Raw genomic sequence first — 18,207 nt, 5'->3', positions numbered from 1 at the left:
TACAGCACACTATACCTGAACATAGTATGTTCTATCAGCAGTTTGAACTTCAAACAGGTTTTGGCGATGTGGATGGTGCTCCCTGAAACAACAGAACAATGTATGTAATTACTCCACCATGTGGTTGTGGTATGCATTTATCAAACCATACAGAAATTCTGAGAATTAATCCAGGATGCCAAACTGACCATTTGACAATCTTGTAAATCAAAGGTCAACCTAGTCTAGTGGTACCGCAACTCACCCAAGAGGTTGTAGGTTCGAAACCATCCAGGGGTGAGAGTGGTCTAGTGGTATCGGCGTCCACAACTCACCCAAGAGGTTGTAGGTTCGAAACCATCCAGGGGTGAGAGTGGTCTAGTGTTATCGGCGTCCACAACTCACCCAAGAGGTTGTAGGTTCGAAACCATCCAGTGGTGAGAGTGGTCTAGTGGTATCGGCGTCCACAACTCACCCAAGAGGTTGTAGGTTCGAAATACCATCCAGAGTGTGAGTGGTCTGGTGGTATCGGCATCTGCAACGCTCCCAAGAGGTTATGGGTTCAATACCCACTAAGTGAGAGTAATCTGATGGTATCGGCATCTGCAACGTTACCAAGAGGTTGTGGGTTTGATACCCACCAAGGTGAGAGTGGTCTAGTGGTATCGGCATCAGCGACTCTCCCAAGAAGTTATGGGTTCCATAACCACCAAGGTGATAGTGGTCTAGTGGTATCAGCTTCCGCAACTCTCCAAAGAGGTTGTGGGTTCAATAACCACCAATATGAGATCAGTCTAGTGGTATCAGCGTCAACTCATCCAAGAGGTTCAATACCACCAGGGTATGAGTAGTCTAGTGGAATCGGTGTCTACAATACATCCAAGAGGTTGTGGGTTCAATACCACCAGGGAATGAGTGGTCTAGTGGTATCAGTACTTACAACTCACCCAAGAGACAACGGGTTCAATACCACCAGGGTATGAGTAGTTTAGTGGTTTCGGCATCTACAGCTCACCCAAGAGGTTGTGGGTTCCATACCACCAGGGTGAGAGTGGTCTAGTGGTATCAGTGTCTACAAGTCATCAAAGAGGTTGTGGGTTCAATACCACCAGGACGTGAGTGGTCTAGTGGTATCAGTGTCTACAACTCACCCAAGAGGTTGTGGGTTCAATACCACCAGGACGTGAGTGGTCTAGTGGTATCAGTGTCTACAACTCATCAAAGAGGTTGTGGGTTCAATACCACCAGGACATGAGTGGTCTAGTGGTATCAGTGTCTACAACTCACCCAAGAGGTTGTGGGTTCAATACCACCAGGTTGAGAGTGGTCTAGTGGTATCAGTGTCTACAACTCATCAAAGAGGTTGTGGGTTCAATACCACCAGGACGTGAGTGGTCTAGTGGTATCAGTGTCTACAACTCATCAAAGAGGTTGTGGGTTCAATACCACCACTGTGAGAGTGGTCTAGTGGTATCAGTATCTACAACTCACCCAAGACGTTGTGGGTTCAAAACCACCAGGTTGAGAGTGGTCTAGTGGTATCAGTGTCTACAACTCACCCATGAGGTTGTGGGGGTTGATACCCACTAAGTGAGAGTGGTCTAGTGGTATCAGTGTCTACAACTCACCCAAGAGGTTGTGGGTTTGATACCCACTAAGTAAGAGTGGTCTAGTGGTATTGATGTCCACAACACATCCAAGAGGTTGTGGGTTCGATACCACCAGGAAATGAGTGGTCTAGTGGTATCAGTACTTACAACTCACCCAAGAGACAACGGGTTCAATACCACCAGGGTATGAGTAGTTTAGTGGTATCGGTATCTACAGCTCAACCAAGAGGTTGTGGGTTCCATACCCACTAAGTGAGAGTGGTCTAGTGGTATCGGTGTCCACAACACTCCCAAGAGGTTGTGGGTTCCATACCCACTAAGTGAGAGTGGTCTAGTGGTATCGGCTTCCGCAACTCTCCCAAGTGGTTGTGGGTTTGATACCACCAGAGTGAGAGTGGTCTTGTGGTATCGGTGTCTACAAATCACCCAAGAGATTCAGGGCTCGATACCCACCAGGTTAGATTCAGTCTAGTGGTATTGACGTCCGCAACTTACGGTACCCAAGAGGTACAGGGTTTGATAGCAGGGGCAGTGTTCTTAAATCTTCTTAAGTCATTTACCAAATAATTTGACTATGAAAGTTTTAAGAAATCCACTTAAGTTGATGTCTTAAAACTTTATTATCAAATTAGAAGAAATGAGTAGGTGTTTTTAACATCAAAGTATTTCCCATTGAGGTCAATGAAAATAGTATATTTTAGAAATTATTAAGTTTCTATATCATATGACTATTGTGATTCTTAAATTTCTTAAATTAAGAAAAGTGACTTAAGTTACAAAATGCTTTATAAATACCAGCACAATACTGGTTTCTACCAAGGGAAATGACTTGGAACAACATTCTATAAGCTATGATAAAATGTTTATTTCAAATGAAAATAAGATTCAAGCTGTATGCTTTATCTATTCCTATCTCTACATGATTTGATTAACATAAAAAATTACAATGATTTATATTAACATATAATAGAGTTGTAAATAAAAACGTGGCAATTTTACCCAGATGTTCCTATCTGCTTTGTTTAAACAGCCTTACCTAGTTATGGTGTGGTAGCCATGATAGCCATCGTTGGGAAAGTGACTGATGGTTGATTACAAGGAGTGGAAATATATTGTTAGAAAAATGGAACATATGAAAAAGGTTATTTACCCTGCCACAAGCCTTGCTTGCAGAATCTCGTGTAAAGGAAGGGTTTTGATAGGCTCTTTGTCCTGCAATACGGAAAAAGTTCATTTAAAATACTTCATTAGATTAAAACCTACATATTCCTGATGATGGAAATGCGGGTACTCCAGTTTCCCCAACAACACAAGACCACATTCTAGCGCAACCACTTGCCAACAAGAGTGACTTAGTATAAGACATCGTAACTTTCTTCACAATCGTTGTAAAATATTTTATGTTTAAACTAAGTACCACACTTAAATCATTGTTAAGACTTCCTGTTTTACAACTCAACTGACATGAAGTCAGAATTTGGTTCCCGCCTGCTAAAACATGTTGTAATCTAATTCAGTTAAAACGCTTGAATATGTAAAATAACAAGAGCTGTCAAAGAGACAGCGCGCTCAACTATTCCGCCGCTTTTCGGTGTATGGATTGAAAAGTTTTGGCGAAACATGCATGGATCACTGTTAGATTAGATTTCAATGCAATACATGATGTGCTAAGATATTTACATAAATTGAATGGAAAATATTTGAGGTGGTACGCAAACTTTAACATAAATTCTAAGTAAAAAGAGGGGCATAATTTTGTCAAAATGCTTGATAGAGTTACCTCCTCCTGTGTACAGGTTGGGGGTATGATGGTGAACAAGCGTGATAAGTTTCAAAGCCAGATGTAAATGGACTTTGAAAATATTTGAGGTGGTACGCAAACTTTAATGTAAGTTCTAAGTGGAAAAAGGGGCATAATTTTGTCAAAATGTTTGATAGAGTTACCTCCTCCTGTGAACAGGCTGGGGGCATGATGGTGAATAAGTGTGCAAAATTTCAAAGCCAGATGTCAATGGACTTTGAAAATATTTGAGGTGGTATGCAAACTTTAACGTAAATTCTAAGTAGAAAAAGAGGCATAAATTTGTGTAAATGCTTGATAGAGTTACCTCCTCCTGTGTACAGGTTGGGGGCATGATGGTGAACAAGCGTGCAAAGTTTCAAAGCCAGATGTCAATGGACTTTGAAAATATTTGAGGTGGTACGCAAACTTTAACGTAAATTCTAAGTAGAAAAAGGGGTATATTTCTGTCAAAATGCTTGATAGAGTTACCTCCTCCTTTGTACAGGTTGGGGGCATGATGGTGAACAAGTGTGCAAAGTTTCAAAGCCATATGTCAATGGACTTTGAAAATATTTGAGGTGTTACAAAAACTCTTCCAAAAACTTTAACATAAGTGGTTACGCCGACGCTTGGGTGACTAGGATAGCTCTCCTTATTCTTCGAATAGTCGAGCTGAAAATGACTCTTATTAAATTACCAAAAAATCATTATTAAATTACCAAAAAATCATCTTAATTCAGTTTGTATTACAAAAACAAATGTCAGCTTCAAATAGTAATTACATTCCGCAAATTTCTTCATCAATACTCTACTAGAAGAAAAGTTACAATGAAAGGAAGAATTGCAGTTTTGGCCATTGAGTCTGAACTTAGACTTGAGACGGTTCGTAAGCATGACCCCATAGCTGGTAAAGGTACAGTATTCATTTATAGATAAAGATATGAACTAATGTCCACACTTTATGAATAATGCACCAGTCAACTGTAGCGGGATATGGGCCTTACCTAGGGTCGCTGGGGTGCGGGGACATTTGGATGGGATTTTACCATCAGTTCGTCCCTGCAGGACTGGGATTTTACCCGGGGTTGGCTGGACCGAAAGTTAAAGTCCCCGCTATTCCCTGGACCTGGGGGGGGGGGGGGGGGGGGGCGTGGTTAGTATTGACTGGTGCATAACAGCAATGACATTTGAAAGTCGTGATAAGTTTAGCAAAATTTCTCACTTTAACCTAAGTTTGATAAATAACCTCTTGGGTGAGTTGCTGCTATATAAAATTCAGAATTTTAGCAATCCAGGAAGACATTTTACCAGTGCAGGGCTAGCGGGCTTCTGTTGATTTCAACCACTGCATCATAAACATCTCTTCAATCTTAACTCGTGGCTCAATACAGTTAACAATACTGATCATTGAACACATGTTACATTCCTTCCAGAATATCAGATCATGTCACATTTTAAATGTCATTTCTCTTTGTTAGAGTGTCACAATAAGTGGAATGTAATCAATTTTTCTTCAATATTTTCATCAAAATGACAGATACACTACTCAACCATAAATTCTACATGATTCATCAACAACATACCAAACAAGTTTAATCAACAGTGTAGACTATACATGATGAAATCTCGTGAATCATTTAAAAAACATTCTGTACAGGGTTCGAATTTAACTTTGAGGAGCACTCGCAAAATTTTGCGAGTGCTTTTTGAGGCAACTCGCAAAATGAAAAATCAACTTGCAATTTGATTATTTGCTTTATTCCCTTGTAATATTGTCTAATTTAAGTAGAAATTTACACCTAAGACAAATTATGAATATTAAAACGTATCAATCTTGAGTAACTCAACTACTAGAACTTGTTTATGGCTTTTTCTTTTTGGGGAGTACGGAAAGACTCATCAGATGCTAGACGCTTTTTGATTACAAAGCTGTCCAATAATTTGACATTGTTCACTTTGTATATTTACCCTCACCATCGGGTAATATCCATTCGACAAGCACGGTACAGATTTCATTAAATCTATAAGTATTAAAAGCAATAACATTATAAATTTTAATAAATGAAAGAAACAGTAAAATTAAATTAGCGAGGATGTTCTGGACCATGAAATATATCGATCGACGAAGTCTATTCACTTTGGCAGTTCGGCGGAAATATATCAAAGGTTGATGGGGTTTACATACAGTATAGTGCGCGATGATTACGTCATTTGTATTCACTTTGTATTATGCACGCCTCGGAAAGATTCGAGATAAAACTCGGCCTTTTCCGTATATGTTCTATTTTTGAAAACTTACTAGAGCGTGACTCCGTACTATCTTTTTTATACTGGTAGTGTAAACATGCCACTTATATGGTGTTTACACTCAACTACGCAGCGGAATTAAGTTCATATTTATTCTACTGTCTTTTTAACATTTTGTGGTCTAGAAAAAGCACTCGCAGAATTTTGCGAGCTTGAATAAAAGTCACTCGCAATTTGCAAATGTCGCTCGCATTTTGCGAGTATGCGAGTCTAAATTCGAACCCTGCTGTACACAAACTGAACTAGAACTGTAAGCCAAAGGCTAACGAATACCCCCCAACCCTTCCCTGTCTAGGTTGTTTGCCCTGGCCTTAGTTATGGTATCATTAGAAAGCACCACACATGAGTACCAAGGAAATAATACAGGTGCACAAAATCACATATACAAAGGTTCACATCATGGTCATGGATAGCTGAAAGTTTGAGAAAAATATATTGAAAAATGACAAAGGAGTAGGCCACCAAAGCGAATATTGTAACAAATTTAAGGCCTGTATGCACCTAACTTCAGGACTTTTGATGGTCTTTTTAAGGACAAAATCAATTAAAGGTCTTTTTAAGGCCATGCAAACATTCTGATTAATACAGGTGCACCAAATCACATATTCAACAGTTCATATCATGGTCATTGACATCTGAAAGTTTGAAAAAGATTTATAGAAAAAATGAGAAAAAATGACCAAGGATTAGGCTAGACAAAGCTGTATAATTTTTGCCTATTTTAACTTATTCAGGGGCCATAATTGGAGACATGATCATGTGATTCCAACCACAATCACAGGGGCAAATGTTCTCACCATGGCTAAAAGTTTGAAAAAGATTCATTCAAAAATGACGAAGGAGTAGGACGAACAAAACTAATTTTACCCAATTTAACTCATTAAGGGGCCACAACTCCACTCAGGATCATGTGACTCCCACCAAATTCATGGAGGCAAAGGTTTACATCATGGCCATTAATATTTGAAAGTTTGAAAAAGATTTGCTCAATAGCTTCAAAGAAGAATCCTGGACAAAGCTAATTTTGCCCAATTTAACTCATTAAGGGGCCACAACTCCACTCAGGATCATGCGACTCTGACCAAATCCACGGAGGCACAGGTTTACATCATGGTCATTAATATTTGAAAGTTTGAAAAAGATTTGTTCAATAACGACAAAGATGAATCCCGGACAAAAAAAACCGGACGGACAGACAGACAGACGGACAGACGGACAACCCGATTCCAGTATACCCCCCCAAACTTTGTTTTGGGGGGTATAACAAAGAGGTTATGCAGTGGGCAAATATTCTTCATCAGAAAAGATGATGCAAGCAACAAGAAGAAATACATGAGAACCACAAAAATATCACCTTTTTTTAATCATGTGACTTTGCTTTTATGAGAGTAAAATAAGCAAAAGATGTTATCTTATATTACACTAGTGTAATATAACTTAACATTGAATTTCAGTATACTAATTAATATTTAACCGGAAAATGAATGAAACCTTCATTTTGGGCAACAAATGTGTTTTTAAAAACATCTTCCATATGATTTATTGACAGTTAAATCAAAATTTGATAAAAACATTTCCTAAACTTATTAAATAATTGTTTGTTTCAAATGGCCAATAACATTATATCCCATGTATGTGTCTTGTAATGACCAATACGTAGTGGTCAAAATTAGCACCAGCCAGAATTGTGCACAGAGACAGTTGACATCTTCTTAAACAAAGTAATTCACTATTGTAAGGGATCAGTGGCTCGCTTCAATACATAAACTTTACCAAAACTTCAAAAATCTTAAAACTGTATGAGCATCACAGATGGCAACAAGGCCAGTGCAATTTCAACTTACGTCTAGGATCATTAATAAAATGGGCCCCACACTAATTGATCTTTAAGTTTAATTTTACTGACTATTGTAAGTTGTCAGCATGTTGTCCAGGTTTGAATTGTAATGATTTCGCTCATTCAAAATTGTACATTTTCACCATCAAGAAAATTATCCATGTATTTCAATTCAAGACCTTTTCCTCTATTCGGAAAATAGTGTACCTGGTCATGTTTGTAGTATGAAAATCCATTTGAGTCGAGGACAAAATACCGTTTCTTCCAATTTTTGCGCTGAAATATAGAGTGCATAATTCCTTTATAATGAATAACTTGATTCAGTCTACATTAATATCAATATGCCAGTCTAAGTGGGAGTTGCGTACTGATATAGGTGTTCACCATCACCAAAGAGGTTGTGGGTTCGAATCCCACCAGGTGAGAGTGCTCAAGATGTTGCGGGTTTGACCCCCACAAGGGTGAGAAAGGTCTAGCACCGGTACTACACCTTGGTGTTCACCTATCACCCAAGAGTTTGTGGGTTCAATCCCCCAAGGGTTACATTCTCACTGCCTCTCAGAATGGATACCAGTACTGTTGTCTACATAGGAAACAGGCTTGAGGGTGATTCTATAAGCTATCAGCTAAACAATCAAGCTTAAAGAATTTAGTAAAATCTTATCATTTTCAGGAAAGCCTGAACTAGGACTATTACTTAACATCAGCATGAGTAAGGTTGTCATTTTTAACAAACATAAAAACAAATTCAATAAAATCTAATTTTCAAGTAACTTGTAGCAAAGTGTACAGAAGTGGGTACCATACCAGAGCACCCTGCTTCACAGCATAGCCAGACTTATAACACTGCAGTGACAGGGCTGGAAGGTTATGTTCAACTGATTCTGCACCGCTGTCATGGTTCTAAAATAGAATATTCCTTATTGATGGAAAATGCAAAATGTTTTTCTACAATTGTGTAAAAATGATGAATTAGTATCAAAGGGTGTCTTCATCGATATTAGTACAATACGAAATCCTTATTAAATATTCAAAACCTTTTTGAACACCATTAGTTTTGAAATTCAACATTCTTTATAACTTGTACTTCAAACTAGCCTCTCTGATAGAAGGGCTTCAAAAAAAGTGCTGCATATGAAGGACAGGGTGGTACAGAAGAGGAACAGGGTGGTACAGAAGAGGGACAGGGTGGTACAAAAGAGGGACAGGGTGGTACAGAAGAGGGACAGGGTGGTATAGAAGAGGGACAGGGTGGTATAGAAGAGGGACAGGGTGGTACAGAAGAGAGACAGAGTGGTATAGAAGATAGACAGGGTGGAATAGAAGAGGGACAGGGTGGTACAGAAGAGGAACAGGGTGGTATAGAAGAGAGACAGGGTGGTATAGAAGAGGGACAGGGTGGTACAGAAGAGGAACAGGGTGGTATAGAAGAGAGACAGGGTGGTACAGAAGAGAGACCTGGTGGTATAGAAGAGGGACAGGGTGGTACAGAAGAGGAACAGGGTGGTATAGAAGAGGGACAGGGTGGTACAGAAGAGAGACAGGGTGGTACAGAAGAGAGACAGGGTGGTATAGAAGAGAGACAGAGTGGAATAGAAGAGGGAGAGGATGGTATAGAAGAGAGACAGGGTGGTACAGAAGAGGGACAGAGTGGTATAGAAGATAGACAGGGTGGAATAGAAGAGGGAGAGGATGGTATAGAAGAGAGACAGGGTGGTACAGAAGAGGGACAGGGTGGTATAGAAGTGAGACAGGGTGGTACAGAAGAGAGACAGGGTGGTACAGAAGAGAGACAAGGTTGTATAGAAGAGAGACAGGGTGGTATAGAAGAGGGACAGGGTGCTGCAGAAGAGGGACAGGGTGCTGCAGAAGAGGGACGGGGTGGTGCAGAAGAGGGACAGGGTGGTGCAGAAGAGGGACAGGGTTGTATAGAAGAGACAGGGTGGTACAGAAGAGGGACAGGGTGGTACAGAAGTGGGACAGGGTGGTACAAAAGAGGGACAGGGTGGTGCAGAAGAGGGACAGGTTGGTACAGAAGAGGGACAGGGTGGTACAGAAGAAGGACAGGGTGGTACAGAAGAGGGACAGGGTGGTACAGAAGAGGGACAGGGTGGTACAGAAGAAGGACAGGGTGGTACAGAAGATGGACAGGGTGGTACAGAAGAAGGACAGGGTGGTACAGAAGAGGGACAGGGTGGTACAGAAGAGGGACAGGGTGGTACAGAAGAAGGACAGGGTGGTACGTAAGAGGGACAGGGTGGTACAGAAGAGGGACAGGGTGGTACAGAAGTGGGACAGGGTGGTACAGAAGAAGGACAGGGTGGTACAGAAGAGGGACAGGGTGGTACAGAAGAGGGACAGGGTGGTATAGAAGAGGGACAGGATGGTATAGATGAGAGACAGGGTGGTACAGAAGTGGGACAGGGTGGTACAGAAGAGGGACAGGGTGGTACAGAAGAGGGACAGGGTGGTATAGAAGAGTGACAGGGTGGTACGTAAGAAGGACAGGGTAGTGCAGAAGAGCAACAGGGTGGTACAGAAGAGGGACAGGGTGGTGCAGAAGAGAGACAGGGTGGTACAGAAGAGGGACAGGGTGCTGCAGAAGATAGCAGGGTGCTGCAGAAGTGGGACAGGGTGGTACAGAAGAGAGTCAGGGTGGTGCAGAAGAGGGACAGGGCGGTACAGAAGAGGGACAGGCAGCTGCAGAAGAGAGACAGGGTGGTACAGAAGTGGGACAGGGTGCTGCAGAAGAGAGACAGGGTGTTACAGAAGAGGGACAGGGTGGTGCAGAAGAGGGACAGGGTGAAACAAAAGAGGGAAAGGGTGGTGCAGAAGAGGGACAGGGTAGTACAGAAGAGGGACAGGGTGGTACAGAAGAGAGACAGTGTGGTGCAGAAGAGGGACAGTGTGGTGCAGAAAATGGACAGGGTGGTGCAAAAGAGGGACATGGTGGTGCAGAAGAGGGACAGGGTGCTGCAGAAGGGAGACAGGGTAGTACAGAAGAGGGACAGGGTGGTACAGAAGAGGGGCATGGTGGTACAGAAGAGGGACATGGTGGTACAAACAAGGGACAGGTTGCTGCAGAAGAGAGACAGGTTGATGCAGAAAGACAGGGTGGTATAGAAGAGAGACAGGGTGATACAGAAGAAAAACATGCTGCTGCAGAAGAGGCCTCAGGATGCCGCAGAAGAAGAACAGGGTGGAGCAGAAGAGAGACAGGATAATGCAGAAGAGGGACAGGGTGGTACTGAAGAAAGACAGGTTGCTGCAGAAGAGGGCTGAGGGACAGGATGGTAAAGAAAAGGAACAGCATGCTGCACAAAATGGACATGGTGGTACAGAAGAGGGACAGGAGGGAGACAGGGTGTTATAAAAGAGAGACCGGATACTGCAGAAGAGGAAATAAATATTGTTTTAAGTTTTAATCAAAAGGAATGTTTGACAGTCTTAACCTTTTAATTATATATAGAAGTGTGCCCAGGGGTGTAATCAAGAAATGACAGGGTGAAGTTTCCTGAAGTAAACCCCTCCTGATAGCAAAACACCTATAACTTACATCTCACAGTGTTAACAAACTGGTTGTATTATTGTTAATTGCTATCACAGAGGCTTGATTCAAAAATCATCATAATGATCAATAAATACAAAGTAACGGCTACAACACTTGTATGGTTCGTATAATATTCAAACTAAACAAAGAAGGACATGTTCCTATTTTTGAAGACAAACAGTATTCCATGGATTTAGGTTTATTGTGCGAATATCTCATTTTTATGACTTTCAACACTGACCTCTGGTTTGGTTGTTATAATGACCCCACCGGCAACCTCGTTCCTCGAATTGGGTGGAGCCAGCTTCGTTGTCTTTACCTCATAGTCGTGAACCTGGGGGTAGATAGCTTACATACATGATACATGTTGATTGTATGTAACCATACAGTGTACAAATAATTTTGAAGTGTCTGGAGTCAGTGATTTCAAATTTGTGGATAGTAATATATTAGATATTTTCTGGGATAATTCTCCAGACAATTTCAGTTTGGCTAATGTTCTAGCAGCAGTTATAGTTCATAAATCAGATATACTTGCTTTTGCTATGAGTTAGCCTGGTGCCACACTGATAGGTTTTGGTAAAACCCACTTATTCTTATTGTTTTTCGGTCTTTTAAGACCAGACATCACGAAAACATGCCATGCAATTACTAAGAAAGCTGTAAGGGTAATAAGAAATAAACATTGCCACAAAGTCGATAAATAACAATTTAATTTCGAGTCAGTGAGGGATTGTCAAAAACTACTGTCATAATCAAAAATTTATTCGGACAGACAAAATTTTCTTTCCGACTGACAAAATTTCAAATGCAGTTGGACGGAACTGCTGATAGTACACCATTGCAAATTTTGAAATTTGAATTTCGTAATGTCTGTAAGACAAGTGACTATTTGAAAATAAAATGCTCAGAAACATAGCTATTTCTACTGGTGAAGGAATGAGCATGGTCCACTAAAAATATTTGCAACCATTAAAAATGTATAAAATTGTAATATCGATAATCGCTGACTTTTATGGCGAATCATCAATTTTTAACAATACCGTACTGCATCATCCTTTAATCCATGATTTAAGCATACCGTTATTTTACAGGCCTCATTTAGAGCTTCAATCCATTTGTTCATCTGCTCTTCATTTTCTGCTTGATAAAAGGACTGGTCACCAGTGTGTGTGATACCTGAAGTTATAAAGAAACAACAACAACAGTTAATACTTGCATAACTTTACCACTGTTTTCTACCTGATGCGGGTGAAGGTCGCACATCATTAATAATATGAGCCCATTAATAGACATCAAGGATTAAAGCATATTAAGCTATAAATAAAAACAAGAGGGCCATAAAGCTCCTGATTCGCTCACCTGAGATATGTAAAGAAAAACATTTGTTGTGTAATACACCCAATATCATGTAGTGGGTCATTATTGAGCTTAGCTCCCCAGGAAGGCGCTGACTATAACTGATATTGTCAAAGACACAGCTTAACTTACAGACCAGTTCATAAAAAGAAAAATGCTGCTGATATTTTCCATAAAAAGAACAATAATAACCTCGGAAGTGATTAATTTGAAGAATTCATAAAGAATAAAATCTATTTCCTTGCTACTTAAAATAGACGATCATCCCAACATGACCTTAAAGAGCAAGGGAGACAATGCAGCAAGATTTGCTGCCCTTGTTTCTATATGACATAACTATCAGATTTTAACAATATGGAATTTCCACTTTGTATAAACTTTTTATATTTAACAATTAAACCATAACAATCTTGTTGGAAAGTTGCTCAGAATTTGTTGATGTTTAATTAGGTAATAACATTTTGTTGTAATTTTTTACAGATAAAGAAAAAGGATATTTCAGATAGATTTTTAAAACATAAAACAGAAAGTCAACCATTCTTTGTTGCTGTTGACCAATCCCGACGCCTTATAGTATTTTTGTAGATTGGCACCCAATGAAGATTCCTGTAAAGTTTCAATAAATTTGCCTCAGTAATTTGAGAGGAGATGTTTGGTAAAGAAAAATCAGGAAATAGGCCATTTTGATGTTGTTGTAGCCATCTTGTATTTATGTAGGTCACCCTGGGAAGCTTTCAGTGAAGTTCATAAAATTTGGTTGGATGGTTTCAAAGAAGATGTCTTTTAGTTTTACCCAATAATTTTTTGTTGAAGGACATACATACTGACAGACAACAGACTAAGGCCAATTCTAATAGCTCAGGAGAGCTAAAAACTGACCACTTCTGAAAATGATAACAATAAGGGAATACTAATTTATTTTCGTATGATTGTGAGTACAGCTAAACTCTAATGTGAATCACTCTTAACATCAGTTTCCTTGGTAGAAAAAAGTAATGGTGTCCCTTTAAAGAGGCATGAGATAGTATCCTTGCTGGGTATCAAACTCACAATCTCTAGGGTGAGAGGCAGACTATTGTTCCACTAGACAACTTTCATCCCAGTAGAGATTGAAGCCACAACCTCTTGAGTAAAATGCAAACACCTATACAACTAGACAACTGTCATCCTGGCGGGGATAAACTCACAGCCTATTGGATCAGTGGCAGACATCTGCAACGCACCACTAGAACTCTCTCATCCTGGTGGGGATAAACCAACGGCCTATTGGATGAGTGACAGACACCTGCACAACTTCACCATTCTCACCCTGATGGTGATGAAACCCTCAACCCCTTAGGTAAGAGGCAGATACCTTTATCACCACACCACTCTCATAATTGTGGGGATTGTACGCACAGCCTCTTGAGGCATACACCTATACCAGTACACCACTGTCATCCTGGAGGGGAAAGAATCAACCACTAACATCTTGGATGAAAGGGGAGGCCTACCACTCTCACCCTAGTGGGGTTCAAACCAACAATCTCTTCGGTGAGAAGTGTGCATCGATATCACAGGTCCACTTTCAACCTGGTGGAGAGTAAAAACCCACAAACTCATATGTGAGAGGCAGACACCTATACCACTAGACCATTCTCACACGGGCGGAGATCACTCTGACGAACAACCATTATGATGAAAGGAAAAAACCTTTACCACTAGACCATTCTCACACTGGTGAAGATTAGACCTACAACCTCTTGGGTGAGAGGCGGACACCAATACCACTAGACCATCCTTACACTAGGGGGGACTGGACCCACAACCTCAAGGATGAAAGGCATACACCTATCTTTAACCACAAGACCACTTTCACCCTTGTGGGAATAAGAACCACAACCTCTTGGGAAAGAGGCGGACACCTAAACCACTAGACATTTCACCCAGGTGGGGATCAGCCCACAACCTCTTGGGTGAGAGGAAGACACCTTTATCACTAGACCATCCTCACACTGGCGGGATCGAACACACAACCTCTTGGGTGAGAGGTGGACACCTATACCACTAGACCATCCTCACACTGGCAGGGATTGAACCCATAACCTCTTAGGTGAGAGGTGGACACCTCTATAGACCATCCTTACACTGGCAGGGATTGGACCCATAACCTCTTAGGTGAGAGGTGGACACCTCTACTAGACCATCCTTACACTGGCAGGGATTGGACCCATAACCTCTTAGGTGAGAGGTGGACACCTCTACTAGACCATCCTCACACTGGCAGGGATTGGACCCATAACCTCTTAGGTGAGAGGTGGACACCTCTACTAGACCATCCTTACACTGGCGGGATCGAACACACAACCTCTTGGGTGAGAGGTGGACACCTCTACTAGACCATCCTCACACTGGCAGGGATTGGACCCATAACCTCTTAGGTGAGAGGTGGACACCTCTACTAGACCATCCTCACACTGGCAGGGATTGGACCCATAACCTCTTAGGTGAGAGGTGGACATCTCTACTAGACCATCCTTACACTGGCAGGGATTGGACCCATAACCTCTTAGGTGAGAGGTGGACACCTCTACTAGACCATCCTCACACTGGCAGGGATTGGACCCATAACCTCTTAGGTAGAGGTGGACACCTCTACTAGACCATCCTTACACTGGCGGGATCGAACACACAACCTCTTGGGTGAGAGGTGGACACCTCTACTAGACCATCCTCACACTGGCAGGGATTGGACCCATAACCTCTTAGGTGAGAGGTGGACACCTCTACTAGACCATCCTCACACTGGCAGGGATTGGACCCATAACCTCTTAGGTGAGAGGTGGACATCTCTACTAGACCATCCTTACACTGGCAGGGATTGGACCCATAACCTCTTAGGTGAGAGGTGGACACCTCTACTAGACCATCCTCACACTGGCAGGGATTGGACCCATAACCTCTTAGGTGAGAGGTGGACACCTCTACTAGACCATCCTTACACTGGCGGGATCGAACACATAACCTCTTAGGTGAGAGGTGGACACCTCTACTAGACCATCCTCACACTGGCAGGGATTGGACCCATAACCTCTTAGGTGAGAGGTGGACACCTCTACTAGACCATCCTCACACTGGCAGGGATTGGACCCATAACCTCTTAGGTGAGAGGTGGACACCTCTACTAGACCATCCTTACACTGGCAGGGATTGGACCCATAACCTCTTAGGTGAGAGGTGGACACCTCTACTAGACCATCCTCACACTGGCAGGGATTGGACCCATAACCTCTTAGGTGAGAGGTGGACACCTCTACTAGACCACCCTTACACTGGCAGGGATTGGACCCATAACCTCTTAGGTGAGAGGCGGACACCTACACCACTAGACCATCATCACACTGGCAGGGATTGGACCCATAACCTCTTAGGTGAGAGGTGGACACCTCTACTAGATCATCCTCACACTGGCAGGGATTGGACCCATAACCTCTTAGGTGAGAGGCGGACACCTACACCACTAGACCATCATCACACTGGCAGGGATTGGACCCATAACCTCTTAGGTGAGAGGTGGACACCTCTACTAGACCATCCTTACACTGGCGGGATCGAACACACAACCTCTTGGGTGAGAGGTGTACACCTCCACTTCACCAATATGACCAAAAGGACCCAGCCCCTTTGTAAATCTTACAGATTCATGTATTATAACTATTCATTAGTGTTGTTAAAATGAGAAAGAAAACAACAGTAAGTCTGATACATTTCTCATCAATACCAAACATGTGACATCTGCTGATGTGATTTCAAATAATCATATTCATTAAAAATATATCATTTCTGGATGTAATGATAACTTCATAAAATGTCACTAACAATAATAAAATGTCATTGATAAAATATCAGTTTATTTTTGTTATTCAGCCATTCAGAACAGATGTTTTATAAAGTACCGTAGTTCTGAGAGCTAGCAACACAAACTTGGCTGGATAGGTTTTATGATTGTCTCCGCAAATAAATATACTAGTATATTTAATTTATTCTTCAATTAAAGTGCTTTGACTAATAATAAAACTGATGGAACATCATGCATGGGAATGGTTAGTTTTTTTGCTGAACACAATTTCAGTTACTCATCCAGTAAAATTTTCTTTAAGTCTGTATAGATAACTAGAACTCCGCGAGTTGGATGTGTCGCCTGACGAATTATTTACTGTCGACATTATAGCTGTTAGATTGGCATTTTATTCATTTATAGACAATGATGTTGCCATTTAACTTTCAAGTGTAGGTGGCATTTGAACCCTCAATCAGATATACCTACGGAATAAGTTTCAGGTTGAAACCTCCTATAGTTTACGAGATATGCCACGGACAAAACCTAAGCAAGAAAATTAACAAAGGGCAATAACTCTAAAAATATGGCAGCAAGAGTAACGGTTCTTGTGCACTGCACTTGCCCTCAATGAGATATATCTAGCTATGAAGTTTCAAGTTGATACCTCTTATATTCTTCAAGATATGCCCCGGACAAAACTTTAAGCATGAAAATTAACAAAGGGCAATAACTTTAAAACTAAGAAAGCAAGAGTTACTGTTATTGTGCACTGCACTTGCCCTCAATGAGATATATCTAGCTATGAAGTTTCAAGTTGATACCTCTTATATTCTTCAAGATATGCCCCGGACAAAACTTTAAGCATGAAAATTAACAAAGGGCAATAACTTTAAAACTAACAAAGCAAGAGTTACTGTTATTGTGCACTGCACTTGCCCTCCATGAGATCTGTCTAGCTATGAAGTTTCAAGTTGATACCTCTTATATTCTTCAAGATATGCCCCGGACAAAACTTTAAGCATGAAAATTAACAAAGGGCAATAATTTTAAAACTAAGAAAGCAAGAGTTACTGTTATTGTGCACTGCACTTTAGCATGAAAATTAACAAAGGGCAATAATTTTAAAACTAAGAAAGCAAGAGTTACTGTTATTGTGCACTGCACTTGCCCTCCATGAGATCTATCTACATATGAAGTTTCAAGTTGATAACTCTTATATTCTACAAGATATGCCCCGGACAAAATTTTAAGCATGAAAAATAACAAAGGGCAAAACTCTAAAAATATGGAAGCAAGAGTAACAGTTCTTGTGCACTGCACTTGCCCTCAATTAGATCTATGTACGTATGAAGTTTCAAGTTGATACCACTAATAGTTTAGGAGATATACCCCGGAGAAGCGAAAATGGGACGCCGCCGCCACTGCCGACAAAAGTAACCCCTATATGTCGTCTTTTCAGGCGACACAAAAAGCCCAGACACTGACAGTGTGCCAGTCCCTTATAACAGGATTAAGCTAATCTCACTACTTCTCTTTGCCAATATTTCACATAGCATTAACTTCATTAGTTACTCAACCTTAAATAGGAATTTCTTTCATGGATATCACAAATAACCATATTTAATTTACCAAAATCACATTTAAGTATGTGTTTTGAATATTTGAAATAAACTACTTAAGACTGTTAAGCTTAAGAAGTTTTGAGAAATTGGGGCCAGGACAGCTGTCCATTTAAAAAGGTCCATGAGAAGGTACCCCTGGTAGGCTTGAACAAACAACCCTGGCATGAATGCCAACCACAACCACTTGGTAGAGAGGCAGACGCATGAACAACAAACCCATTTTCACCCTGGTGGGGATGAAACCCACAACCTCTTGGATGAAAGGCCAACACTTATTTCCTCTCTACCATTCCAGAACCTGGTAGGGATCAAACTCACTTTAAAGCTAATATTTATAGCG

At 41.1% G+C, this 18,207-nt stretch overlaps 1 protein-coding gene across 6 annotated transcripts in view; it reads right to left on the bottom strand.

Annotated features, from left to right (window-relative positions):
- Window positions 1-18,207, bottom strand: part of LOC128212534 (pleckstrin homology domain-containing family A member 1-like) — a 56,931-nt gene that overhangs the window by 23,268 nt on the left and 15,456 nt on the right. For all 6 annotated transcript variants that reach the window (XR_008257472.1, XR_008257473.1, XM_052918022.1 and 3 more), the window contains exons 5-10: window positions 12,148-12,245; window positions 11,308-11,400; window positions 8,324-8,419; window positions 7,724-7,792; window positions 2,740-2,801; window positions 16-82 (exon numbers count right to left, since the gene is read on the bottom strand). Coding sequence is in view for 4 of the 6 variants with exons in the window: in XM_052918022.1 (XP_052773982.1) it covers window positions 16-82; window positions 2,740-2,801; window positions 7,724-7,792; window positions 8,324-8,419; window positions 11,308-11,400; window positions 12,148-12,245 (485 nt within the window). In the remaining 2 variants the exon portion in view is untranslated. The remainder of the gene's footprint in view (window positions 1-15; window positions 83-2,739; window positions 2,802-7,723; window positions 7,793-8,323; window positions 8,420-11,307; window positions 11,401-12,147; window positions 12,246-18,207) is intronic.

The sequence above is a fragment of the Mya arenaria genome, chromosome 12, assembly GCF_026914265.1.
Source record: "Mya arenaria isolate MELC-2E11 chromosome 12, ASM2691426v1".
In the NCBI taxonomy this organism is placed as follows: domain Eukaryota; kingdom Metazoa; phylum Mollusca; class Bivalvia; order Myida; family Myidae; genus Mya; species Mya arenaria.
This window is presented reverse-complemented; position numbering and strand designations above follow the sequence as displayed.